The sequence below is a fragment of the Rattus norvegicus genome, chromosome 18, assembly GCF_021556685.1.
Source record: "Rattus norvegicus strain SHRSP/BbbUtx chromosome 18, alternate assembly SHRSP_T2T, whole genome shotgun sequence".
In the NCBI taxonomy this organism is placed as follows: domain Eukaryota; kingdom Metazoa; phylum Chordata; class Mammalia; order Rodentia; family Muridae; genus Rattus; species Rattus norvegicus.
In genome coordinates this window covers 23,585,661-23,608,758 of record NC_141551.1, presented here as the reverse complement: position 1 = coordinate 23,608,758, position 23,098 = coordinate 23,585,661, and the positions used below count along the sequence as shown (strand labels likewise).

Below are 23,098 nucleotides of genomic sequence, written 5' to 3'. Positions count from 1 at the left end.
TTGCACTGCTTGTATTTGTGAATCCTGGACTCCATCTAACAGGGTAAAACCAAATCAAGACAGAAATACTTTCTTTGCCTTTAGTTAACTTGAGAGCTAACAGGGAATGAATGTGACAATTAGTATACTTGTTGGTGTAACAGTTCACACACCTTCCAATCCCTTAAAAGCCTAATACTATTCATTGTTTCCTGTTAAGCTGGATCATAAACAACTGACTCTAGCCAACTGTAAACAACTCATCAAGTCCTATCACCCCATTTTAAATAATAAACTCAGTAAACTCTGCTTTCCTGCTTTCCTGCTATCAAGAGACTAAAGGAGGAAGCTAGAGATGGATCAACTGCCGCTCTTCCGAGGAACTACACGGTCCAGCACTTGAGAGAACAAACCTACTCCATCTTGGGACCAGACTACAAATTAAAAGAAAAAAAAAAGCCTGAGAACTTGACCTGCAGCAGAACCCAAGCTGTACCCACATACCATACAGCTTGTCCCTGGCCCATACACCAGGGTTACTTACTCCCTAGCTACCTCCTAGCGACAATGAATCAAATATAATTCTGATGTTTCAGATGCACTTTCAGACCATTTGTGACTGTTCACGGTCTTGCTTCAGAGCACCACCAGCCAGTTTACAATAATCAATGATCCCTTAAAACTGGAGTTATAAATAGTTGTGAAACACTGTATTGGTGCTAGGAACTGAGCCTAGGTCCTCTCCAAGAGCAGCAAGTGCTCTTAACCACTGAGCCATGTCTCTCCAGCCCCCACTAAACTCTTTCTTTATAACCAGGTGAAAAACAGCATATGTAGGCTAATATGGCACCAAATACCTTCCAGTTGCTGCTTTATTAAAAAAAAAAAAAAAAAAAAAACTTCAGCATTGATGTAGCTTGTTACACCTGAAGTGTAAGCATATTCCACTGCCAATAAATCCTGACTTCCCTAAAGCGGCCTGTATAAAAATACACCAAGGGTGGGGTGGGCAGCGGGGAGGGAGAAGCAATTCCTTTTCCCTAGAAACTGATTTCAAGTTCTTATCCAAGCCTTAAAGCTATTTACAGATCTTCTTTTGGCCAATCACAATGAACATCTCTAACAAACGTGGGAATTCTGAGGCACAATAAAGTAACAATGTAAACAATGCAAGTCCAAACATCTTTATCCCCAAATGACTGGTCTTTCCTATATATTTGTCCTCAGTCAGGTCTACCCTATGTATAGAATATTGATATTCAACCACAGAACTCTCTACTTCTGATCTGACAGCATTAAATCCAGAGCAAGCCTCCACTTCCCAATGCCCTCCGAGGTTCCCCTTGGAGCATATCCTGGGATCCGGCTGTAGCCAGCAACAGTTTATGTGCTAAGTCCCAAGTTCAACTCCCAGTATGGCCAAAGTGAAAATTCACAATAAACTTTTTCAATCACATCCTCTTACTGAAACACTCAAGATCCTGTGACCTGTATATTCTGCTACAACAAGTAAACAACAAACTAGAGCCCCTTGAGATGACCCAGAGGATAAAGGTACTCGTTCCCAAGCCTGACGAGCTGAACTCATTTCCCAGACCACAGACAGGAGAGATCAGACTCCTAAGGATTGTCTTTCAGTGTGCCACGTCATGCAAGTACACACACACACACAACAATAGTGCAATGCTTTATTAAACCTAATTGTTTAACTCTATGTTCCCAGTGCCGTGGACTGAAGGGTTTTTAAAATCTGTGAAGACTAATGGTAGAATGAAATTAATCTACATATCTACACTTACAAAGTAACTCTAACTCAGATGAGGGCTGGGAGATGGTCACTAGCCAGCTGCTGAAGCTGGATCAGTAAACTCCAGGTTCAAGGACAAACCCTGTCTCAAAATATAAGATGAGTGACCGAGGAAGTCACCTGCTGTTGACCTCTAGTACCATATACAGATGCATGTACAAAGCTGCATAGGCACAAGAACAAGTCAATGGAGACACAAATAAATATTAAAATAAATAAAATTTTAATATCTCAAATGAATAATATATATTTTTCTGATTCACAGAGAAGGGAATTCTGGAAGACTCTGATATATTTTCATGTCAATATAATATACTACCAAGCCTGACTTTTCCACTGAATCTAGTTCTCTGTAAATCTCTGAATTTAAGTTTTAAAATGTAGACTTATCATGTGCAAATTTTAGCACATGCTAAATTAAAAAGTATTTCTAAAACGAAACCACCACTATGCTATGTGGGGGACTCTCACTAGTTCAGCCCTCAAAAATGATGACATACTTCACCTTTTATAATGACCATTTTCTTCACATACTTACTCGTTAAGGGCTTAACCATTCTTCCTTCAATTCTGGTCTTTCAATTACCTACAATTTCAACAAAGTTGAATTTCCAGTTCCAGCTTCCTAAATCAAAAGTCTATCACTGTATTTTTCATTGCAGAAGAATACAGTGTAGCTTGGGATTGGGGAGGTATATATGCATGTGCAAACCAGAGATCAACAATGGGTGTGTTCCTCAGCCATTGTCCACCTGATTTTCTGAGACAAGCTCGCTCACTGAAGTGGGAGCTCACCAATAAAGCAAGGCTGGCCAGCCACCGAGTCTCTGCTTCCTCAGCTCCGCAGGACTGGAGATAGTAACCAATGCAAAGTCTTGTACATGAGTACTGGAGACCTAAACCTGAGTTCTCGTGCTTATGTTCCAAACACTTTAACAAGCCACCTCCCCAATGTCTTTATTGTTTAAAAAAAAAAAAAGAGCTAAATATAAAGAAAAAAATTGTATTTAAAAAAATTCACCCCCTTTTAAAAGCACTCAGTGTGCCTTTTGCTGATGACCCACTGAGCTGTCAGGAAGGGGCAGAGTGGAAACAGCACTTCTGGTGACGAGGCAACATGATGTGTTGTTTAACTTCAGTCGGTGTTGTGACAAGATAATTAAAATAAATAAATAAATAAACGAACAAACAAATAAATAAAAAATTAAAAATTCTATGAAATACACTACTTTAGGGTAAGCGATTTAATGATTTGCCTGCTGAAAGTCAATAAGCCGAATCATTCAGGAGATTACTGGTATTTGTACCTCCTAGAAAAATTAAAATAATCATAATTATAAAGCTAAGCATAAACTCAAAACCCAGTCTGGCAGGATATTTGAAAAATATGTAAATGTGACAGTCTACATCAATTTCTGGATTACGTGAAATGATTTGATCAGCAGGAAAAACAGTATGGAAAATTATTAATATCAAACTTGCAAGTACTTAGTAATTGGGACCTACGAAAGGCACTAACCTGGGCGCTGTGATGAGAACCGTTTATATAACACTAACATTGTGCTACATATTACAGGTAATGTAGAGATAATTGAAAGAACAAAGATAGGTTAGAGTACAGCACACCTGACAGCATGCTCAACATACACGAAGCCCCGACTTAATCCTTAGCTTCATAAATAAATAAATGAAAGGGCATAAGAGGTACGTGTAGGCCTGAGCATTTGCAATTCTAGTATCTGCAGAGATTCTGGAACCCATTATGAAAGGATAGACATACACTTCTATCCTAAAATCAAGGAGGCTGTGAACTTAGCTCTGTAAATCGCCTAACAGTAGCTATCACTGAACACTATACACTCAAAAACTAGTTTGACAGTTTTCATGAATTCATTAACTCATAGTAACTCAGAAAGGCTATTACTTATTAGTCCCCATTTTCCATCAGAAGAACTTGCCCCAGTGTCCCATGCTGCTAAGGTCTAAAACTGTGACTAACATCTGGGATTAAGAATGTGTGGTTACAACTATATATAGTACTTTTTTTTTTTTTGGTATTGTCACTTTGCTTTGTTGGGGTAGGGATGTTATTTTAAGATGAATGTTTCCTGTAACTGTGGTTTAGTTTCTGCCAAACTGACACAAACTTAAGAGTCACCTAGAGGAGGGAAACTCAACTGAAGACCTGCAAAAAAAAACCTTGGCCCCTAGGCCTGTCTGTGAAGCATTTTCTTGATTGACTGACATGGGAGGGCCCACTGTAGTAAAGCAGTGCTAGAGAGCCAAGCACACAATGGACAGCAAGCCCATTCGTAAGCAGCTTTCTCTGCAGTTCTGCTTCAGTCTTGCCTGCAGGTTCATGTTCTATCTTCCTTTGATGAAGGAATAAACCCTATCTTCCCCCACTTGCCTTTTGGTCACTGTTTTATTATAGAAACAGAAAATCTAGGATACTACCTCCTTTAGTAGGTCTTAAACTCCTGAAATCAAAATATGTTGCCTAGACCTCCAGACAGTCATGGCTATGTCAACAAGTCAGCACGCTTTGTTTGGTATACTAACTTGCCTCAGACGTAATTGAGTAGCAGGAAACCAGCGGGTGAAGTTAATCACAAATGTATTTTCAAAGAAATATTGAGGTAAGGCAGTTAAAGACATTAAGACAACACTAAACAACTAAAGACGAGATAAAAGAAACCATAAATAGGGCTGGAGAGATGGCTCAGCGGTTGAGAGCACTGGCTGCTCTTCCAGAGGTCCTGAGTTCAATTCCCAGCAACCACATGGTGGCTCACAACCGTCTGTAATGAGATCTGGTGCCCTCTTCTGGTGTGTCTGAAGACAGCCAAAGTGTTCTCATATAAATAAAATAGATAAAATCCTTAAAAAAGAAAAAAGAAGAAGAAGAAGAACGAGACCACAAATAGGTTAGAAGAGGAAATAAAAGTGTATTTCAAAGTTAGGAGCTTGGTGTACTTAGATAGCAAAGAATCTTAGATGAAAGAAATCTCTGGATATCTGGAAATTCCATCTACTCATAGAGGCGGTTGGGTGGTTTAAGTGTAAATATATAAAAACAAGTACAATCTGTATGTGTTTGTGTATACACATGCAGGGAACAATTTAATAGTGCAAATCAGGCGCAGTGGCACAAGCCTGTAACCCCAAGCACCTACCTGAGAGAGAAGACCCTGAGTCTAAGACTAGGTTGTCTACAGGACAAGGCTTGGACTCAAAACACTGAGTGAGATGGTTTAGTGGGCAAGACTGCTTGCTACAAGAGCATGAGAGGATCCCCAGCACCCACGTCAAAGGCCAGGTGTGGCCATGATCCCCAGCACTCCAAGGGTGAAGAGAACAGAATGGTTTGAGCTTGCCGGCCAGCCAGCAGAGCCATAAATCCTCCAACTCTAGGCTCACTGAGAGACCTTTATCAGGGGACTAAAGCGAAGCTAGAGAAGAATTCCCAGCATTGGCTCGTCTAGATACAAATGCATAAGCTTGGGCATCAGCATACACAACATGTGCATATATACACTCCATCCTTAGGACTGAGCCTTGAACAGGCAACACTACATCCTCACCATTATTCTTACACTAGATAGAAAAGCAACTGTTTAAATATTAGGAAAGACAACCACCCATCAAAAAGAATTTCTGACAGTAAGAAATGTTGCACAATTCCAACAGAGACATCCAATAGTTTGAACAATAGCCCATTCTGTATTCGACATAAAGTCTACGGTAAAATTAAAATGTGATGTTCTATATTTCCCATCCTTAATATTTAGAGAACCATACAATGTAAACACAAAATTATCTAAATACCTCTAAAAGAGGGGCTGAGCAAATGGCTCCATTGATTAGATATTTACTGAACATAAGAACCAGAGTTTGTCCCTATCACCCACATGATTGGTGAGGGAAGAAAATGAGCCCTCGTGATCTCAATGCTGTGGATGTGAATACAGTAGGATCCTGGCGCTTGCTAGGTAGCCAGTCTAGAAAACCAACTCCAGGTTTAGACTCAACTCAAGATCATTTTAGTAAACACAGTGAAGACAGTCAGGCTATGTGGCTAGACTCTCAAAAGTAAATGTGGAAAAGAAAAAAGATGGTGATAAACATCTTTAGTTTCACTGTAAAGAACACAAAACCCAAGGAGTTCATCCTCATCATAGCTCACAGCCATCTGTGACTCCAGTTCCAGGGTATCCAACACCTTCTTCAGGACTCCAGGGAACGAGGCACATGTGGTGTACATTAATGCAGCCAATACACTCATATCCCCCTTTTTAAAAGACCTACTGCTTATAGTTTCAAAGTGTTCCTCAGTCATCTTATATTCTATGCCACTGGCTTTCAATGGAACCAGTACTGCCCTTACCTAATCGTTTTGTGTGCACGTGGAGTAGGACAATGTTCTCTGTACCTGCAAGCCACAGGTCAACATTCAGGTATTTTCTCTGTCCACCTTTTTTCCTGAGACAAAATCACTCACTGAACCTGGAACATACTGTTTCAGCCACACTGGCTAACCAGAAAGTCCCAAGACTGACCTGTCTATTTCTCCCCAGTATTGTCACACCCAGAGAGGCCTGAACGCTGGTCCTCATGAGACACGGCAAGCACTGTACAAATCAATCTCCCAGTTCTAGCCCCTCCCTCTACCCAGTCTGTTTAATATGCATGCTGCTGTCATTTTTTAAAGTGTCTGTGGCAGTCATTGCTACAGTTCACTTTACATGAGTACAGATTAATAATTGTAATAAAAAGCAGTCATTAGGCCTGACAAAAATTAAACTACTGTTCAAGTCTTCCTTAGCACAACAAATGACTTTGCTTAGCATTGTAAAATGCTTCTGTTGGAAATATATTAAGCTTCCTGACAATTTCTAAAATCTAGCTTCATACCACTTGGTCCTACAAATTCTTGTTGGCTTCCATCATTATTTTCTAATTGTTTCAATATGGAGAAATACTTAAAATTTCCACTTTTAAAATTAAATTATTCAGCGAGACATAATGGTACAAGCCTTTAATTCTAGCACTGGAGAAGTAGAGGCAGAAGATTTCTGAGTTTGAGGCCAATTTGATCTACAGAGAGATCCAGGATAACCAGAGCTACACAGTGTGAGATCCAAAAACAAAAACAAGCAAGCAAACAAACAACAAAAACCCAAAAAATAAAAAGGAAAAAATGAAATTAAGTTACTATTTATTTTTCTGTGTATTCACCTGCAGGTGTTTCTATGTAACACATATGAGCCTAGTACCCAGAGGCCAGAAGAAGGCATTAGATGCTCTGGAAATAAAGTGACTGATGCTGTGAAACACGTAAATGCTTGGAATGAAACCTGGGTCCGCTGACAGAGGAGCAAGTGATCTTAACCAGTGAGTAAGTAATCTCCCCAGGCCTGAACATTTTAACTTTTAATATTTCAAATCTGGATAGAGGGCGTCTCCAAAATTTTTAATAAACAGACAAAGGGATAAGTTCTCTAAGTGATACCAATAGAAAGTACTAACAATCAAGTTCTAGAGAGACAGGTTAGCAAGTAAGTACCTGCTGCTCTTCAGAGGATCCGAGTTCAATTCACAGCACATGTGTTGGGCAGCTCATCACCACCCACACCTCAAGTTACACTGAGTTTCAAACATGGCACCCACTTGCGTGTGTGTGTGTGTGTGTGTGTGTGTGTGTGTGTGTGTGTGTGTGTGTGTGTGTGAGAGAGAGAGAGAGAGAGAGAGAGAGAGAGAGAAAGAGAGAGAGAGAGAGAGAGAGAGAGAGAGATATTTAAAAAGAAATCATTAAGATGTTTTAATATATCCAAAGGGGAAAAATAAGTTAGTTGGGCTTGACAAAAACCTCAAGAGAGTTAACAGTGCACCTGGCTTAATCAGGCTATTTTTTAAAGCCATGTGTAAAGAGACCTAGAAACCACTATTTCTTCCTCTCTGTAGACTTCTTGGGCCTGGAGAGATGACAGATGTTAGGAGCACTTGATCTTCCATTTCCTCGGCCAAGTTCTCAGGCTTTCCCTATCACACATAGGAGCTCACAGCCATCTGCAACTCTGATTTCAGAGAATCCAATACCCTTTTCTTACTAATACAGGCAATAGGCACCCAGTTGTACAGACATACAGACAGGAAAAGCACACATGAATTTTTTCACATTTTTAGATATTGCAAAAACAGATTTGGTTTTTGTTTTGTTTTTTCGGAGCTGGGGACCGAACCCAGGGCCTTGTGCTTGTTAGGCAAGCGCTCTACCACTGAGCTAAATCCCCAACCCCGCAAAAACAGGTTTTTAAAGCATCAGTCACAACCGAGTATGACTGGAATTTACGGCTAGAACACTAGCCTAACACATCCAAGGGCCTGGGTTCACTTCCTAGCACTAAATGAAGTTTTTGTAAGATGAATACAAAGAGGGAAAAACTAAACATTGAATAAAACAGAATTGTTTGCTTTGTCCTCTAGACTAAAAAAGATGATTTTTATAGCACCGTATTTATTAAGTACAAGACACAGTCAGGCAATGGTGTTAAATGCCTTTCATCCCAGCTGTTGGAAAAGGCTGGTGGATCTGTGAGTTCAAGGCCAGCCTGGTCTATAGAGCGATTTCCAGGACAGCCAGGGCTACAAAGAGAATCCTGTCTTAAAAAAACAAAAACAAAAAGATGACATAAAGGTTGACTACTTAAATCAATAATATTAACTAACTGCTATAAAAAATTGAGCTCATGGGTTGACTTGATAGCACATGCCTTTAATTCTAGTCCACAGGAGACAGAGGCCACCCTTGTCTACATAGCAAGCTCCTGAACAGGGCTACATAGTGAGACACTGACTTAAAAAATAAGATTAGGATCCCAGCAGGCAGATCTCTTTGAGACCTACATATTAAAGCCTATCTTTAAAGGGAGCAAACAGGGTCCTTACAGGCAAAACTATGTGCAAGAATGGCTCCTGGCTTTAGTTCTCATGCTGGGACAATCACACCCATGAATGCAAAGTAATCTACCATTGTGCTACATTCTCAGTCCCTGAATTTGAGTTAGTCTGATGTCTTAGTTACTTCTCTATCACTGTGATATGAGACCATGATGACTGCAACGTCGCAAAGTGCTTTCTGGGGACTTGCAGTTTAGAAGATAAGTCAGTCCATAACCATTATGACAGGAAACACGGCAGCAGACAAGCAGACATGATACTCAAACATTAGCTGAGAGCCTATATCTTGATTCACAAGCACAAGGCAGAGAGAGAACTGTAGTCAGCAAAGCTAAAAGGACTGAGTTATCTAAATTACTTGTCGTCAGACACAGGATTTTTGCCCTGCTGGGTCCAGTCTTGCTCAGTGTGTATTTCCTGACCATGTTCCTATTCCTCCTTCTATGTCACTGTACACTGAGAGTGTATAATCTGCCTTTTCATTTTACTCAAAGTGAGAAAAGCCTGTCTTCAGTCTAAGAGACTTTGGACTTTTAAACAATAAGACTATTTTTTGTTTTTGAGACAGGAGTGAGGGAGAGAGAGGGTGAGAGAGGGAGGGAGGGAGGGAAGGGGAGAGAGGGGGGAGGAAGGGAGGGGGAGAGCTCGAGCGAATGGGCATGCTCTGGCTCTCCTGTAACTCACTACGTAGACAGGATAGCCTTGATTTCATGAGATGAGCCTGCCTTACCTCTCAAATGCTGGGATTAAAGACATGTGCCACTCACTATTTTTGAACTAAATGCATTTTTCATTAGGATATGGCCACAAGGCAGGGAACAGAATGTGGTGATCTGAATGTGATCAAACATACGCTCATGTTTGACTACTAGGTCCACCATTTTGGAACTGCTTGGAAAGGATAAGCAGGCACAGCTGCATTAGAGAGGTGAATCCCTAGGAGTAGGCCTTGATGCTTCAGGAGACTTAACTCGATTCTCACTGGATTCCTCACCTAGTATCTGACTCAAATGTAAGCTCTTCCAGTGCCATGGCTGCCTGCTGCTGCCATGCTTCCCCTAAAGATGCTCATGCCATCATCAGAGGGCTCTAACCCTCTGAAACTGTAAACCCCCCCAAAGCTGCCTTCTTCAAGTTTTCTTCTCACAGCAATAGCAAAGTCACCAAGACACTGATACAGACTATATTATAAAGATAACAGTGTTTGTGGGGTTTTGTGGGGTTTTTTGTCAAATAGTGAGATAATTTTGTAGAATGCTATGAAAAATGTTTTAGCTACATAACAAGTAAATTATTCAAAATGAAGATCACATTTTCCCCTAAACACTCAGACTGTAAACACGTATTTTACACAATTTAAAAACCTGCTATCAGGGGTTGGGGATTTGGCTCAGTGGTAGAGTGCTTGCTTAGCAAGCGCAAGGCCCTGGGTTCGGTCCCCAGCTCCAGAAAGAAAGGGAAAAAAAAAAAAAAAAAGAAAGAAAAGAAAAAGAAAAACCTGCTATCAAACTTAAAAAAAAAAAAACCTTTGTTGTGGCGGCTTTATTTTAGTAAAAATCACAGCTGAAAGCAATCAATAACTATACATGAAAACTCATCAGAAGTAGGAATGCTGCTCTTTTCCTAAGCTGAGTGAATGGGTAGGCTCACTTTCCCTCCTTAAGTGTCAGTAAAGAGAGAACCAGCACCTAAGAGGGTGAGGTAGGAAGAACACCATGAGGTACACAGTGAACTCAAGATCAGACTGGACTATATAGTAAGACCCTGTCTAAAAGCAAAGCAAAATGACATTTACTAAAAAAAGGTTTGGTTTTGATTTACTTTTAGATACAGAGTTGCAGGTAGCCAGCCCATTCCCTCCCCTTGCTGGTCTCAAAAGCTTCTTAGCAAAGAATGAGCCTGAAGTTGTGACTCTTCTACCTCTGCCTCTCCAGAGCAGGTACTACCTAACTTATGGGATACTGGGGAATAAACCAGGGACTCGGTGCATACTAAGCCAGCACATACTAACCTCTTGAACCTATTGCAGCTTCCTTTCTGTACATTTATGTAACCGAGCAACTACCTTATAACTCACTGGCATTTTCAACAGTTCACTGTGATTTAATGTTTTAGTGGTTCAGGATGTGGTACATAAAAAGGAAACTGTAACCTATATACACAGTTTTAAGAACAAATATTAAAACAAATCGGAGTTCCCTCTGATCACATTGTCACTTCTCCCCTATCAAATCTTTGCTTTAGAACTCTAGCACCACAGCCCATGACATTTCACGATCTAAAAGGTTAGGGATGCAGCTTGGTGGATGGTGCTTGCCCAGCATGTGCCTGGGGCTACAGCAATAAAATAAGCTCAAGACGCACAGCCTGCCTTGGACCCCAGCCTTACTTCTACTGTGTGTGCTTATACAAGCATGAGCTTGGCAGGACTCTGTAACTTTGCAATGAGCATCAGTTCTTATCCCAAAAGGCTGCTGAGAAGGTGAAATGAAGTGCTTACACCGTTCCTCGTCAGTGTGCCAGCCATTACTGGGAAAACCAAGAAGGTAAAACAAGAACTCAGGTACGGTGACCTTCTGGAGTAGTTTTTTCCTTTTTTTAATAAGTCAGTAAAATGCTTCTCATTAGACTTTATCTTCGTGTTCTTACTGATGACATATTTTCATCTGGACTCTCTTCCCTCCTCTATGCCAACTATTTTCTAACAAGTATTAACTGCTCTCTACTTTTAAGATGATAAGTTTGTGAAAATGTTGCCTAAGCAAGTTGCTTAAGCACCTTTTTACCAGAGAAAAAGAACAAATGTGTCTAAACTCCAGTAATGAGGGACATTTTAAGATGTTCCCAATTCTGTGCTATACTCAGTTTCATAGCCTTATGAATCAATCACCCAAACCCTTTGCACAGCAAACCTCCCAATTATTGTATGTCCATTTTAAAGATTAACTATGTTTCTCTGTGTAACTTTTTACATAAAGGCAATCTCAGAAGTGACACTAAAAAGAGCAACTGAAAATTTTGCACTGAAAGGTTTGCTATTGTGGTTTCTGCAGAAAAATACTGTGTGCATAAACCTGAAACACTTGGAGGAAAAAAACGATTGTTATTTTTCAATATTTAATTTGCTGTCAGACAGAACAGGTTAGAGGCTTTGGGTTGGTTCTGAGTGTTTCGTGTAGCCCAGGCTGTCCTCCACATTAAGCGCTGAGATTCTAGGCATGTGTTTGGTTTGTTGTTTGTTTGTTCCACGTCCCAAATGGAAGAACAAGCTCTAGAGAAGCAGATTACTAACACGGGGGAAATGTTCTAAAAATTAATCCTGGTATTGGAAAGGGGAATCATGAGGTAACAAATACTTTATCACTAAAAATCAGAGTAAAAGTCTGGTTTTTATGGACGATGGAGAAAGGGTTAAGTATATGATAAAGTCTCAAGCTATGTGATCATCACCTCCCCTCAACTACTGTTTTCTTGACTTTCCAAATATTTAACCTCCGAGAGTGAGTGCCTGACACATACCATAGGAGAAAGTATGCCTGCTTGCTGGCCAGATGGGCTGACTATGAGGACTATTGCCCTCAATACAGGACAGCTTACATTTTAGAAGATGGAACATCCATCCTGTCCCAATCTGACTTAGGGATCCAATGTTCTCTATGATCCTTCCTTCTAATTTCTGTTGAACAATTTTAAATTCTCCTGGAGATGACTAGAATCTGACCTCCAACCACCAAGTACAAAGAAATACTCTTAGTTTCACAGAACTTAGAAAAATGATTAATAGAAAATGATGGCTGAAATCTAAAGTATCAGATTATGTGGAACTTGCTCTCAAAACTGTTTATGTTGCTCATTAATTTAACACTGGCCTCATATAATCAGAGGTGCCATAAAGTGGTAAAAATGTCTTTACAAGGCATATGTAAGAACGTAAATCCTATAAGTACATGGGCACCCAGCATATTTTTTGTATATTTGAAAAACCCATATAAAGCTTAAAATGGGCAGTTCTCATGAAGAGAAAAAAATACTTATTTAATTAGTAGATGATATTAATATGCTTCTGTCTGTATGGCCTTTTTAACATTATGCATTTTAATCTAAATTCACCTAGACTCAAGTCATATAAAGGGTGCTGACACTCCATTACACAAGTACAATTATCTACCAAGTCCAAGTAAGAAGCCAGTTGCAATGAAGGACAACTATATTCTCAGAATTGGAAATCTGAGACAAGGACCATAACTTCTAGGCCAGCAAAGGCTATATAGCAAGTTCCAGGCCAGCTTAAGCCCCACAATGAGAACCATTCTCAAAAGGGGGTGAATAAATATTAAGCAGTATAGCCATCAGTGCCTCTATTTTGTCTGTTGATTTGTTACCTGTACAAAGGCCGCCATGACTATGTGAACTGTCTATTTGAAATGTCAAGGTTAGGAAAGAGTGTTCCTTAAAGGAAGATAAGAGATGAGGAAGACGAAGAGCTTATATTTAATTTACAGCTCAAAGAATTCAATGATAGTATTAGTGAAAACTTACGAAATGAGTGCAGCTAGATCAGAGCTGTGCTTTCTTGACAGAGATGGTGAATGTAAAAAATACTTTAATGGAGATGCAAGCCAATATTGTGTAGTGTGATGATTTAACCACAAATGCCTTCCCTATTTAAATATTTCAATCAGTACTGTTAGCACACATACCTCGGAGAATTCTTTCCTCATGGCAACGAAGAAAATCCCAGATTCTAACAGTGCCGTCATCAGAGCATGTAGCAAATTTATTATCCGTGGGTGAGAAACTGTTACGTGAAGACACACAGCAGGGGAAAGAAGTCAGCATTTAACAGATCATCCATGCTTCTCAGACAGGGAAAAATAAAAACACTGTGCTGCATTATAAACAGGAGAAGGAAGTATCCAGTGAAGAGGCCTTTAAAGAGAATGTAGTCAGCTAACATATGCATCCCATCCACAGGCTTCAATTTTTTTTTTTCATTTTCCATCAATATTCAGACACCTACTCAGTACATTACTAGTCTTAATGTTACCTGTGCTCCTTTTGGTATATTTCCTATATCAACAAAACATGGGGAGGTGCCTTAACAGTAAACAATGTTTTCTATTCTTAACAATATTCCTTCATATAGTCATTTAAGCCACACAGGAATACTGCTCAAAACAAGAGCATCAGTTTCTGCCTCAGACACTTAAACTTTAAAAACAATAGGTTGAAACACTTTAAAGCAGGCCAGTAAAGACTGAGTGCTCAACATCTTTATATACAATGTTCTCATTTATTCCAAACGTTTGTGACAACCTCGTGCCTTCTTCCAGGTGTAAAGCAATCCCATGAATGTTGCACCTTTGGTGAAAACTTTTAAAATATATACAGACTCCTGCTTAAAGTCAATGACTCTACTACACCAGAGGGAGCCAGCTTTCTTCCTGGCTGTGAAAAAAGATCAAGATTCTCAATGAACTGTATGAACTCCCTTGAACTTTTTTGAATGACTAACATTGAAAAAAAAATTATGAGCACGACCCTGAGGCCAAGTCTAGAATGCAGAAACATGTATATGCAGCAAGTTCTGTGGATTCTGAAAGTAGGAACAAGTGACTGCCAAAAGTGTATCTAAAGTGAACCTCTTCCCACACGCAGATGGCACAACCTTAGAAGAACGCTGCTTAGCTTTATTCTGAGGCGGCAGCGATCCTTCAGGCTTGTTTTTGAGACTCTTCCCCCCAGGTTTACTACACGTTTCTCACTGTTACGGAAAAGCATACAACTCACTGGAAAGGTTTTAACTCCACTCATACATTTGCATAAGTCATGTTATCAACAGTGAATCAGAAGAAAAGTCCTAGAGTCTTCTTTGACAAAGGTCTGCTTACAGCTGCAAAGCATGAAGAACCCATTCATTAATCCGTTAATGTTTGCCACGTCCAGAGAGTTATCTGTGAGGTTTTTAGTCCTATACTTTCTTTTTGAAGTCGTGGCAGAACCAAGCCAACCAGGTCTTCACTTAAGCCTTTTTTCCTTGAATTTTGTGTGGATTCTGAAGGTGATTTCTGCAGGCTTTAGATTTTATTCAGTTGTATAATTAAAGACTGAATTCTTTATTTGGAATATTCTTGTCTTACACAGTAGATAATAAAAAGGAATAACGTATACACATTATTAGCCATAAATGAAAAGAGAAAACCAGTGCAAAATGTGGCAGACAATACATCTCTAACATATTGCAAAGGCTGATACCAGGACAAAACTACTTCAGAAAGGTGCCAGCAAAATGGTGAATGTGTGAAAACAAAGAGAAATACTGTGTTCATAAGGTGCAGAAAGTTTCCCAGAATCTGAGAGAGCCCATGCATCTCTGCACCCAGAATACACTTAGAGAGTAATCTAACCATGACAATAGGGACTACAGAAAATGGTATATTGTGTATAAACCTGGCCTCTCTAATCGCCTCCTTATGTGCCTGGAACATCTTGACGTTGTTCATGTTGGATTGCCAATATTTCACATATCCTCCATGATCTGCTGTCAACATCCACATGTCATTATGTGACCAAGTCATGGCCCTCACAGGGCTATCATGAGCCTGTGAAAACAGAAAACTTTTTTAAGTTTTGCTTTAAGAGAACACATGACAGAGCTAATAGGAACCTATACTAACTCAGAGCGATAAACCGTCCAATTATTAAGTTTTACATTGCCAATGAAACTGACTGTGCTCTCAAGTTCTTAGATCAGCTAGCAGCTGATGGTTACTGTTACCTGCAATATGGTTTCAAAGTTGAAAGTCAGCCCGTTCCACAAGGTGAACTCCCCACTAGAAGCTCCAGTGACCAACCGTCTTCCTTCCGGGGTCCACTGGAGGAGAAAAAAGAAGATAGGTCACACATAAGCACAAGTCTTGCAATCTCACTAATTTAAGAAGTATTTCAAAGGCTTATTTGCCTGTTTTTACATGTGTGTGCGCGTTTGTGTGTGTGTGTGTGTGTGTGTGTGTGTGTGTGTGTAAAACATAGTGTGCAGTGCCTATGGAGGTGAGAAGGTATCACATCCTCTTGAGCTGCAGTTACAGGCAGTTGTGAACTGCACGATATAGGTGCTAGGAACTGAAGTCAAATTCTCTGGAAGAGCAGCAGGTGTTCTTAATTGCTGAGTATCTCTCTAGTCCCCAAAGTCTATTTTCATAAAATATTAAACAATCAACATGAATATTATAGTTAATACCTTTGTAAATATATTGTCAAAAAAGAATTTGCATCATACAGAGCAATGAAAGCACTAGCTCTGATTCATTAGCTAAATTTAAATAATATATATTTACATACATATACAGAGAGAGAGAATATACCTATGTACTTAAAAAGCAAGTTAAATCATAATGCGTAAAGATTTCACTTCGTTCTAGGCTACATAGTAGTAAACCAAAATAAATAAATAGAAAAGTTGAAGTGACTGAATAAAAAATGAGCTGCTATTTGCCAAATATATAGAGAAGACTAGTATGGTGGTGTATACATATAATTAGAGAGAGAGAGAGAGAGAGAGAGAGACAGACCCTGTCTCAAAAAGAACCAAATGAATGAACGAATGAATACAGTAGGTGAGTAAATAGACAGACAGACAGACAGACAGACAGCCATGTTGCGCAAGCTCTTAATCCCAAACACTTGTGCAGCAAAAGCAGGAAGATCTTTCTGAGTTCAGGGCCAACATGGTCTACAAAGCAAGTTCAAGCCACATAGGACAATATAATGAGAACATGTCTTAAAAATATCCCCATTCCACAAGCAAAACAAGCAAAAGAAAACAACTACATGTTGAGAACATTAAAAATATCAAACATTTCCTACAACCAAATATTTTTTAAAAATTATAAGAGGGACTAGAAAACACAAGGCCCTTAAGTTTGATCCCACACAACAAACACATGTGCCTGAATGTGCATAATTCATTTTTCCTTTTGTTCAGCTTCACTCATTTTCCATAAAGGATATAAATACATAAAACGTCAAAACAACTATAATACCCTAAATAAAAACATAGTTCAAAAATAGGTGTCCATAAAGAAAATTCATCAAGTTAAGGTAACTTGGAAAATGACACAAGTACCTGTGAGGGTTGACTCTCACTGCTTTATCAGCAAGTCATAATTTTGATTGCTCTGAATAAAGTACTATCTTATCAGATTTTGTTTGCTATGATCCCAAACCTGTCAATTTTTCAATCAGTTAAAGTGTAAATACAGAACTCACAAGCTTTATTTCTTTGTAAGTTTCAGTAGACTGTGTTTCTAATATACACAAATTTTTCCCAAGATCTTATACTCTATCTCTACAGGAAAATCCTTATCCACCACACAGAGAAGATGAGGGAGGTCTAGGGCAACCTGCCTATAATACAAAGTGAGATCAACACTACCTGAAGGAAATTTATTATAGGTTTTTTTTTTCTTAAGAAGTTGGAGGGGGCCCCTAAAAATGTAATTCAGAGCAAATAAATTCAAGGCCCTAGCTTCTATCCCTAGTAATAAGGGGGTGGGGTTGGGGAATAAAGATACAGAATACTCAGGCTTCATTTCAAAAGGTCTTCTGTATTATAGAAGGACATTAAAGGGCTGGTCACTAACAGAGCAGTTCAAAGTGCTTGCTGCTCTTCCAGAAGACCAGTCTGGTTCTTAACACCTCAGATAGATCACAGCCACCTGTTGGTCTCCAGCTCCAGAGAATCCGGGCAACCTGAATGCAACCCTAAAGGTAAAAGAAGAGACACACCTCCATAGGCAATCCTGACATCCACCTACACATCATGATAAATCATAAAGGACAGCCTCACACCCACAAATACAATCACAACTAAGTTTGGGAGGGAAAAAAACCAAAAAATAAAAAAAACAAGGGGGCTGGAGAGATGGCTCAATGGTTAAGAGAATATACTGATCTTACAAAAGTCCTGAGTTCAACTACCAGAATCCATATAAGGCACCTCAAAGCCTGTAATTTCAGCTCCAGAGGACTGGTCACCCTCTTCTGGCCTCCAAAGGCATCTGCACTAGCATACACAGAGACATGCATGTATACACATGTACATAATATGTACATGTGTATAAATTATGTATACACCTAATTTAAAATGAAGTCTCACAGTTGGAGATTGCTCTACAGTTAAGAGCACTTACTGTTCCTGTAAAAAGTCTAAATCTGATTCCTAGCGTTAACATGGTAGCTTAAAACCACCAGTAACTCCAGATTAACAGAAGCAATACCCTCCACAAACATGGCATGTCCACAGTGCATTTACATTCACAGAAATAAAAATAAATATTTTCGCTCTTCTTTTTGGAAAGAGGGTTTTGCCCTGGTTGGCCTGCAATTCACTATGTAGACCAGGCTGGCCTCCAACTGGCCTTAAACTCAAAAATCCACCTTCCTCTGACTACTAAATGCTGGGATTTGAGGTGTGTGTTGACATTGCCAGGGTCCTACTTACTTTTCAAGATTTTTAAAAAAGATTTATTTATTTGTATTTATATGAGTACACTGCAGCTGTCTTCAGACACACACTCAAAGAGTACATTGGATCCCATTACAGATGGTTCTGAGCCACCATGTGGTTGCTGGGTATCGGATTCAGAACCTATGGAAGAGCGGTCAGTGCTGTTAATCATTGAACCATCTCTCCAGCCCTACTTTTCAAGATTTAAAAAAACAAACAAACAAACAAAAAAAACAAGTGGCCAGGCACTGGTGGTTTTTGCCTTTAATCCCAGCACCCAGAAGGTAGAGGTATATGCTGAATCCTTGAGTTCAAGGCCAGCCTGGTCTACAGAGTGAGTTCCAGGACAGCGAAAGGCTACCCAAAGAAAGGAAAGGAAATAAAATGATTACACTATCATCAACAGGAAAATAAACCGAGTATCTGGTCAGTATGGAAAAGAACAGGTAAAATCTCTAAAATATTGAACAATGTGAATATGTTCCTGGTTACAAATTCCAAAGAAAGAAACTACTGGGCACCTCCACAGAGCTTCTGAGTAGCTGTATCAGTTTTCTGAGCTCCTGAATCATCATTTCCTAGAAACACCTAACAGCTTTTCACTCACCTTGGGGTGCTGCTTTCAGCAGCAGTAAAGGCATCTCTATTCCAGAGTGATACTGAGACCTACTGCAGTATGAACTTACAGATTCCAGAATTCCATGGAAACTACAACATGTTAAAAACCATTCAGAGCACATTATCCTAACAGTAGTTGACCAAATGGATAAAAGAATGGGTCCCGGGGTTGGGGATTTAGCTCAGTGGTAGAGCACTTGCCTAACAAGCGCAAGGCCCTGGGTTCAGACCCCAGCTCCAAAAAAAAAGAAAAGAAAAAAAAAAAAAAAAGAAAGAAAAGAATGGGTCCAAAGGAAACTTATTAGTAGTAAACCAACTATTATCTTGGATATACATTTAATATAATGTTTAATTTTTATTTCATTAAAAAAAATTTTTTTTAGTCAGGGTCTCTCTATGGTTGTCCTAGAATTGTATAGACCAGGCTGGCCTTCAACTCATGGAGATCCTCCTGCTTCTGAGATTAAAGGCCTATGCCACCTTGTCCAGCCTTGTTATATATTTGTAAATATAAGTATTAATTTTTCAAATAAATATCTAATGGAATACTTACCCTCACAACAAACACTGGGCATTTTACTTTGTTTGTTGATGTCCTAACAAATTTCGTTGTTACTGCATTCATAGGATTATTCAACATTCCTATAGGTGGGACCAGCTTTAAAAAAAAAAAAAAAGAACATTGGGTAAACACACAGGAAAGAAACAAGGTTTACCAATACATGGCAAGATAACTATTTCAACAGCTAAAGAAAACTTCAGGGTAATTCCCCAAGTCATTCGGAGATTAAAAGTGTTCTACATTAATTAAAAGAGAATTTAGATAAAAGTTAAACATCTATTAGCATTAATCTGGAACTTACTTTCAGTGTCTAAGACCATATTTCTTAAATTGCTTCTCAAAGACAATATAGCAAAGTATGTTTACAAAAATCCAAACTTAAAATTAAACGTTCTAGGGATTGGGGATTTAGTTCAGTGGTAGAGCGCTTGCCTAGCAAGCGCAAGGCCCTGGGTTCGGTCCCCAGCTCCGAAAAAAAAAAAAAAAATTAAACGTTCTATTAAAAGACTTTGATTTGTTTAATATTTGAATATTGCTTTCTATCCCCAAAGTTTATTCATCATTAAATATAAAGGAATACTGAAGTTGAGACAAAGTTAAATCAAAGTAAATACAGACATACTCCATTACCCTTCTGGAAATGTTATTTATAAAAATATAAGCGGCAACCTTGAATCAGAATTCCTATTCTTTGAAATTTACATCAACCAAACAAGGAGGTTGTTAGTAAGCTAGTATGACACAACTTATACTTACATCATTATAATAACCTGCATCCGGCTGAATTGCCCGCATATCTCTCTGATCTCTTTGCCATATCCTATTCTGTTAAAAACAAATTAACTAATGAGTATATGGTCTTGTGATAATCATGTAAAATTTAATTATTAATGAGATCTAAGTGTATTTTAAATTTATGTGTACAAATATTTGCTTTCACCCATATGCATGTAGGTATCAAGCAACACATGCATGCCTGGTACCTGCAAAGATTAAAAGAGCATCAGATACAATAAAACTAGAATTACAGATGGTTATGGGCCACCATGTACATACTGAGAACCAAACCCTGGTCCTTTAGAAGAGCAGCCTGTGTTCCTAAACACTGAATCACCTCCCCAGCCCCCGACTGTAATGTGTATTTAAAAAGGAGAAAATAGGATTTGCGCCTGTCAGATTTTTCCTTTTCTTTCTTTTTGAGACAGGATCTCACTGTATAGCCCTTGCTAGCCCACAGCTCCTTACATAGGTCATGGCAGCTTGGAAGCAACTTACTTTTGCTGCCTGTGAACTAGGATTAAAGGAGTATCCAACATTGTCAGGCTATTCTGTTTCCTTTTTTTGTTTGTTTCTTTGTTCCTTTTTTCTTTTGCTTTTTTTTTTTTTTTTTTTTTTTTTTTTTTTTTTTTTTTTTGAGACAGTTTCTCTATGTAGCCCTAGCTGTCCTAGAACTCACTCTACAGACCAGGCTGGCCTCAAAACTCCAAGATCTGCCTGCCTCTGCCTCCTGAGTGCTGGGATTAAAGGCGTGTGCTACCATCTTCCGGTTCTGATCCCTAACACATCCTCACTCACGTACCCTAATAAGTACAATTAGGGGGTTGGAGGGTGGGGCACATGCTGGAGAGATAGCTCAGTGTTTAAAGGCACAGATTTCTCCTCCAGAAGACCTTAGCACCAGTTACTCAAAGCTTGTTAATTCCAGTTTCAGGGGATATACTATACATAGTAGACATACAGGCAAACAATAATAGATGTAAGATTTAAAAATAAGTAAGTTGAGGTGGGGAATAAGGATAGATTGACAACCATATTTCTGCCAAAACCATGAGTACAGAACAATTTCTTGTATTTGCTTTTGGCTTTTTTATTCTTTTCAAATTCTACCTTTATACTCTATTTTCCCAAATGAAATTGCCAAGAAACACCAAATCAACTAGTATAACATCACATGTCTTAATCTCAGTACTTGGGGGATGGAGGAAAAGATTCAGAAATTCAAAGCCAGCCTGTGCTACATAAGATCCTGTCTTTAAAAAAAAACAAAAACAAAAACAAAAACAAAAAAAACTAGTTTAAATGTGTCCTTATATCTAACATTTGTTACTATGTACCTGTAATGTACTAATTAGGTCAATGTGCAAACGGGGCTTTAAGTACTAAGCTTAGAGGTAAAAGCAGACAAAACCAAATGAATGAAACAATAACATTTAACAGGTTAACATAAGAAACTCAAAAGTAGAGAAGCAGAGCTGAGACCCTTTCACTTCAATACACTCCAAGTGACTGTCCCAGGTAAGATGTGTCGATCTTCAAGCAAGTACAGAGCGCCTCCTCAAGACTACAATGTCTTTCTGAGAAATCAGAAATAGGACATGGCATGTGCTCCGGGCAAGTGCCTCAGAATACTGCCATATTGGTGGTCACTTATTATTTCACATATACTGAGTCATTTTCAGAAGACAATGAAGTCAACATCTGAAATGCTAATTCATCCCACTAATTCAAGAAATACAAGTAATACTTGTTACTCTTTATTTAGTTTATTTTTTAAAGCACTTTGGCCGGGGCTGGAGAGATGGCTCAGCGGTTAAGAGCACTGACTGCTCTTCCAGAGGCCCTGAGTTCAATTCCCAGCAACCACATGGTGGCTCACAACCATCTGTAATGGGATCCGATGCCCTCTTCTGGCGTGCAGGTGTGCAGATAGAGCATTCAAATACATAAAATAAATAATTTTTTTAAAAAAGCACTTTGGCCACCAGAAATACTTTTACTGTACTTACCTCCAAATACTTAATGACAGAGGGGTTGTAGTCTATGGTTTTCCGGTTCACGGCCTTTCTCATCCGCTTCCCGTCAAAGGTGAGCTGCTGCATTGCCTGCTGCTGTGCAAAGTCAGGCCGCTTATAGAACAACTGTCGGGGAGCCTGGTGCTGGAACCTCGGCATATGGAAAAATCGTGGAGGAGAGCCAATTTCTGTAGCCATGGTGATGTTTTCCTACTAAGTCACTAGAAGAGAAGACGAAGTATTTCAGTACACAAATCACATGACTTGACAACTATGGCTAAAAACAATTTTTTAACCTGCAAACATTTAACTTTTTCAAAACGTGTAAGTAGCTGTGCCTACAAGCATATTCTGAAGAGGCCATAAGAGGGCATCAGATTCCTGGAACTGGAGTTACAGACAGAGTGAGCTGCAATGTGCATGTTGAAGATTAAACCAGGATCATCTGGAGGAGCAGCCAGTACTTTTAACTGATCTTTTTGCCCTAATCTAAAACATTTTTAAGTAAATAGTTCCTGAAATATTTGTTTATTTGTTGGTTTTTGTTTTTTTGTTTTTTTTTTTTTTTGAGACAATGTTTATTTGTGTAGCCTGGCATTCTGGAACTAGCTAGGTAGATCCACCAGCCTCTGCCTCCAGAGTGCTGAGATTTAAGGCATGTGCCACCCAACTGTAAAATTTTTATTATTTATTTGCAGGGAGAGAGGGTATATGCCAAGTGTATGGAGGTCAGATGACAATTTGCAAGATGGGTTTCTCTTCTTTTATCATGTGGATCAAATTCAGATTGTTAGGCTAAGCAGCAGGACCCTTCACCCACTAGCCACCTTACAGGCCCAGTGAACATTTAATAGTTTTCGTCCTTGCAGTAT

At 39.1% G+C, this 23,098-nt stretch overlaps 1 protein-coding gene and 1 non-coding gene across 3 annotated transcripts in view; one reads left to right on the top strand and one right to left on the bottom strand.

Annotated features, from left to right (window-relative positions):
* Positions 1 to 23,098, bottom strand: part of Wdr33 (WD repeat domain 33) — a 103,072-nt gene that overhangs the window by 53,747 nt on the left and 26,227 nt on the right. For both annotated transcript variants that reach the window (XM_087592900.1, NM_001107398.2), the window contains exons 2-7: positions 22,221 to 22,447; positions 20,191 to 20,259; positions 19,426 to 19,530; positions 15,525 to 15,620; positions 15,197 to 15,348; positions 13,447 to 13,544 (exon numbers count right to left, since the gene is read on the bottom strand). In XM_087592900.1, the coding sequence (XP_087449026.1) occupies positions 13,447 to 13,544; positions 15,197 to 15,348; positions 15,525 to 15,620; positions 19,426 to 19,530; positions 20,191 to 20,259; positions 22,221 to 22,424 (724 nt within the window). In that variant the 5' untranslated portion in view covers positions 22,425 to 22,447. The remainder of the gene's footprint in view (positions 1 to 13,446; positions 13,545 to 15,196; positions 15,349 to 15,524; positions 15,621 to 19,425; positions 19,531 to 20,190; positions 20,260 to 22,220; positions 22,448 to 23,098) is intronic.
* On the top strand, positions 2,808 to 2,942 carry LOC120098364 (small nucleolar RNA SNORA21). The gene has a single exon (XR_015643176.1). It is a non-coding gene; the product is annotated as a small nucleolar RNA SNORA21 (small nucleolar RNA).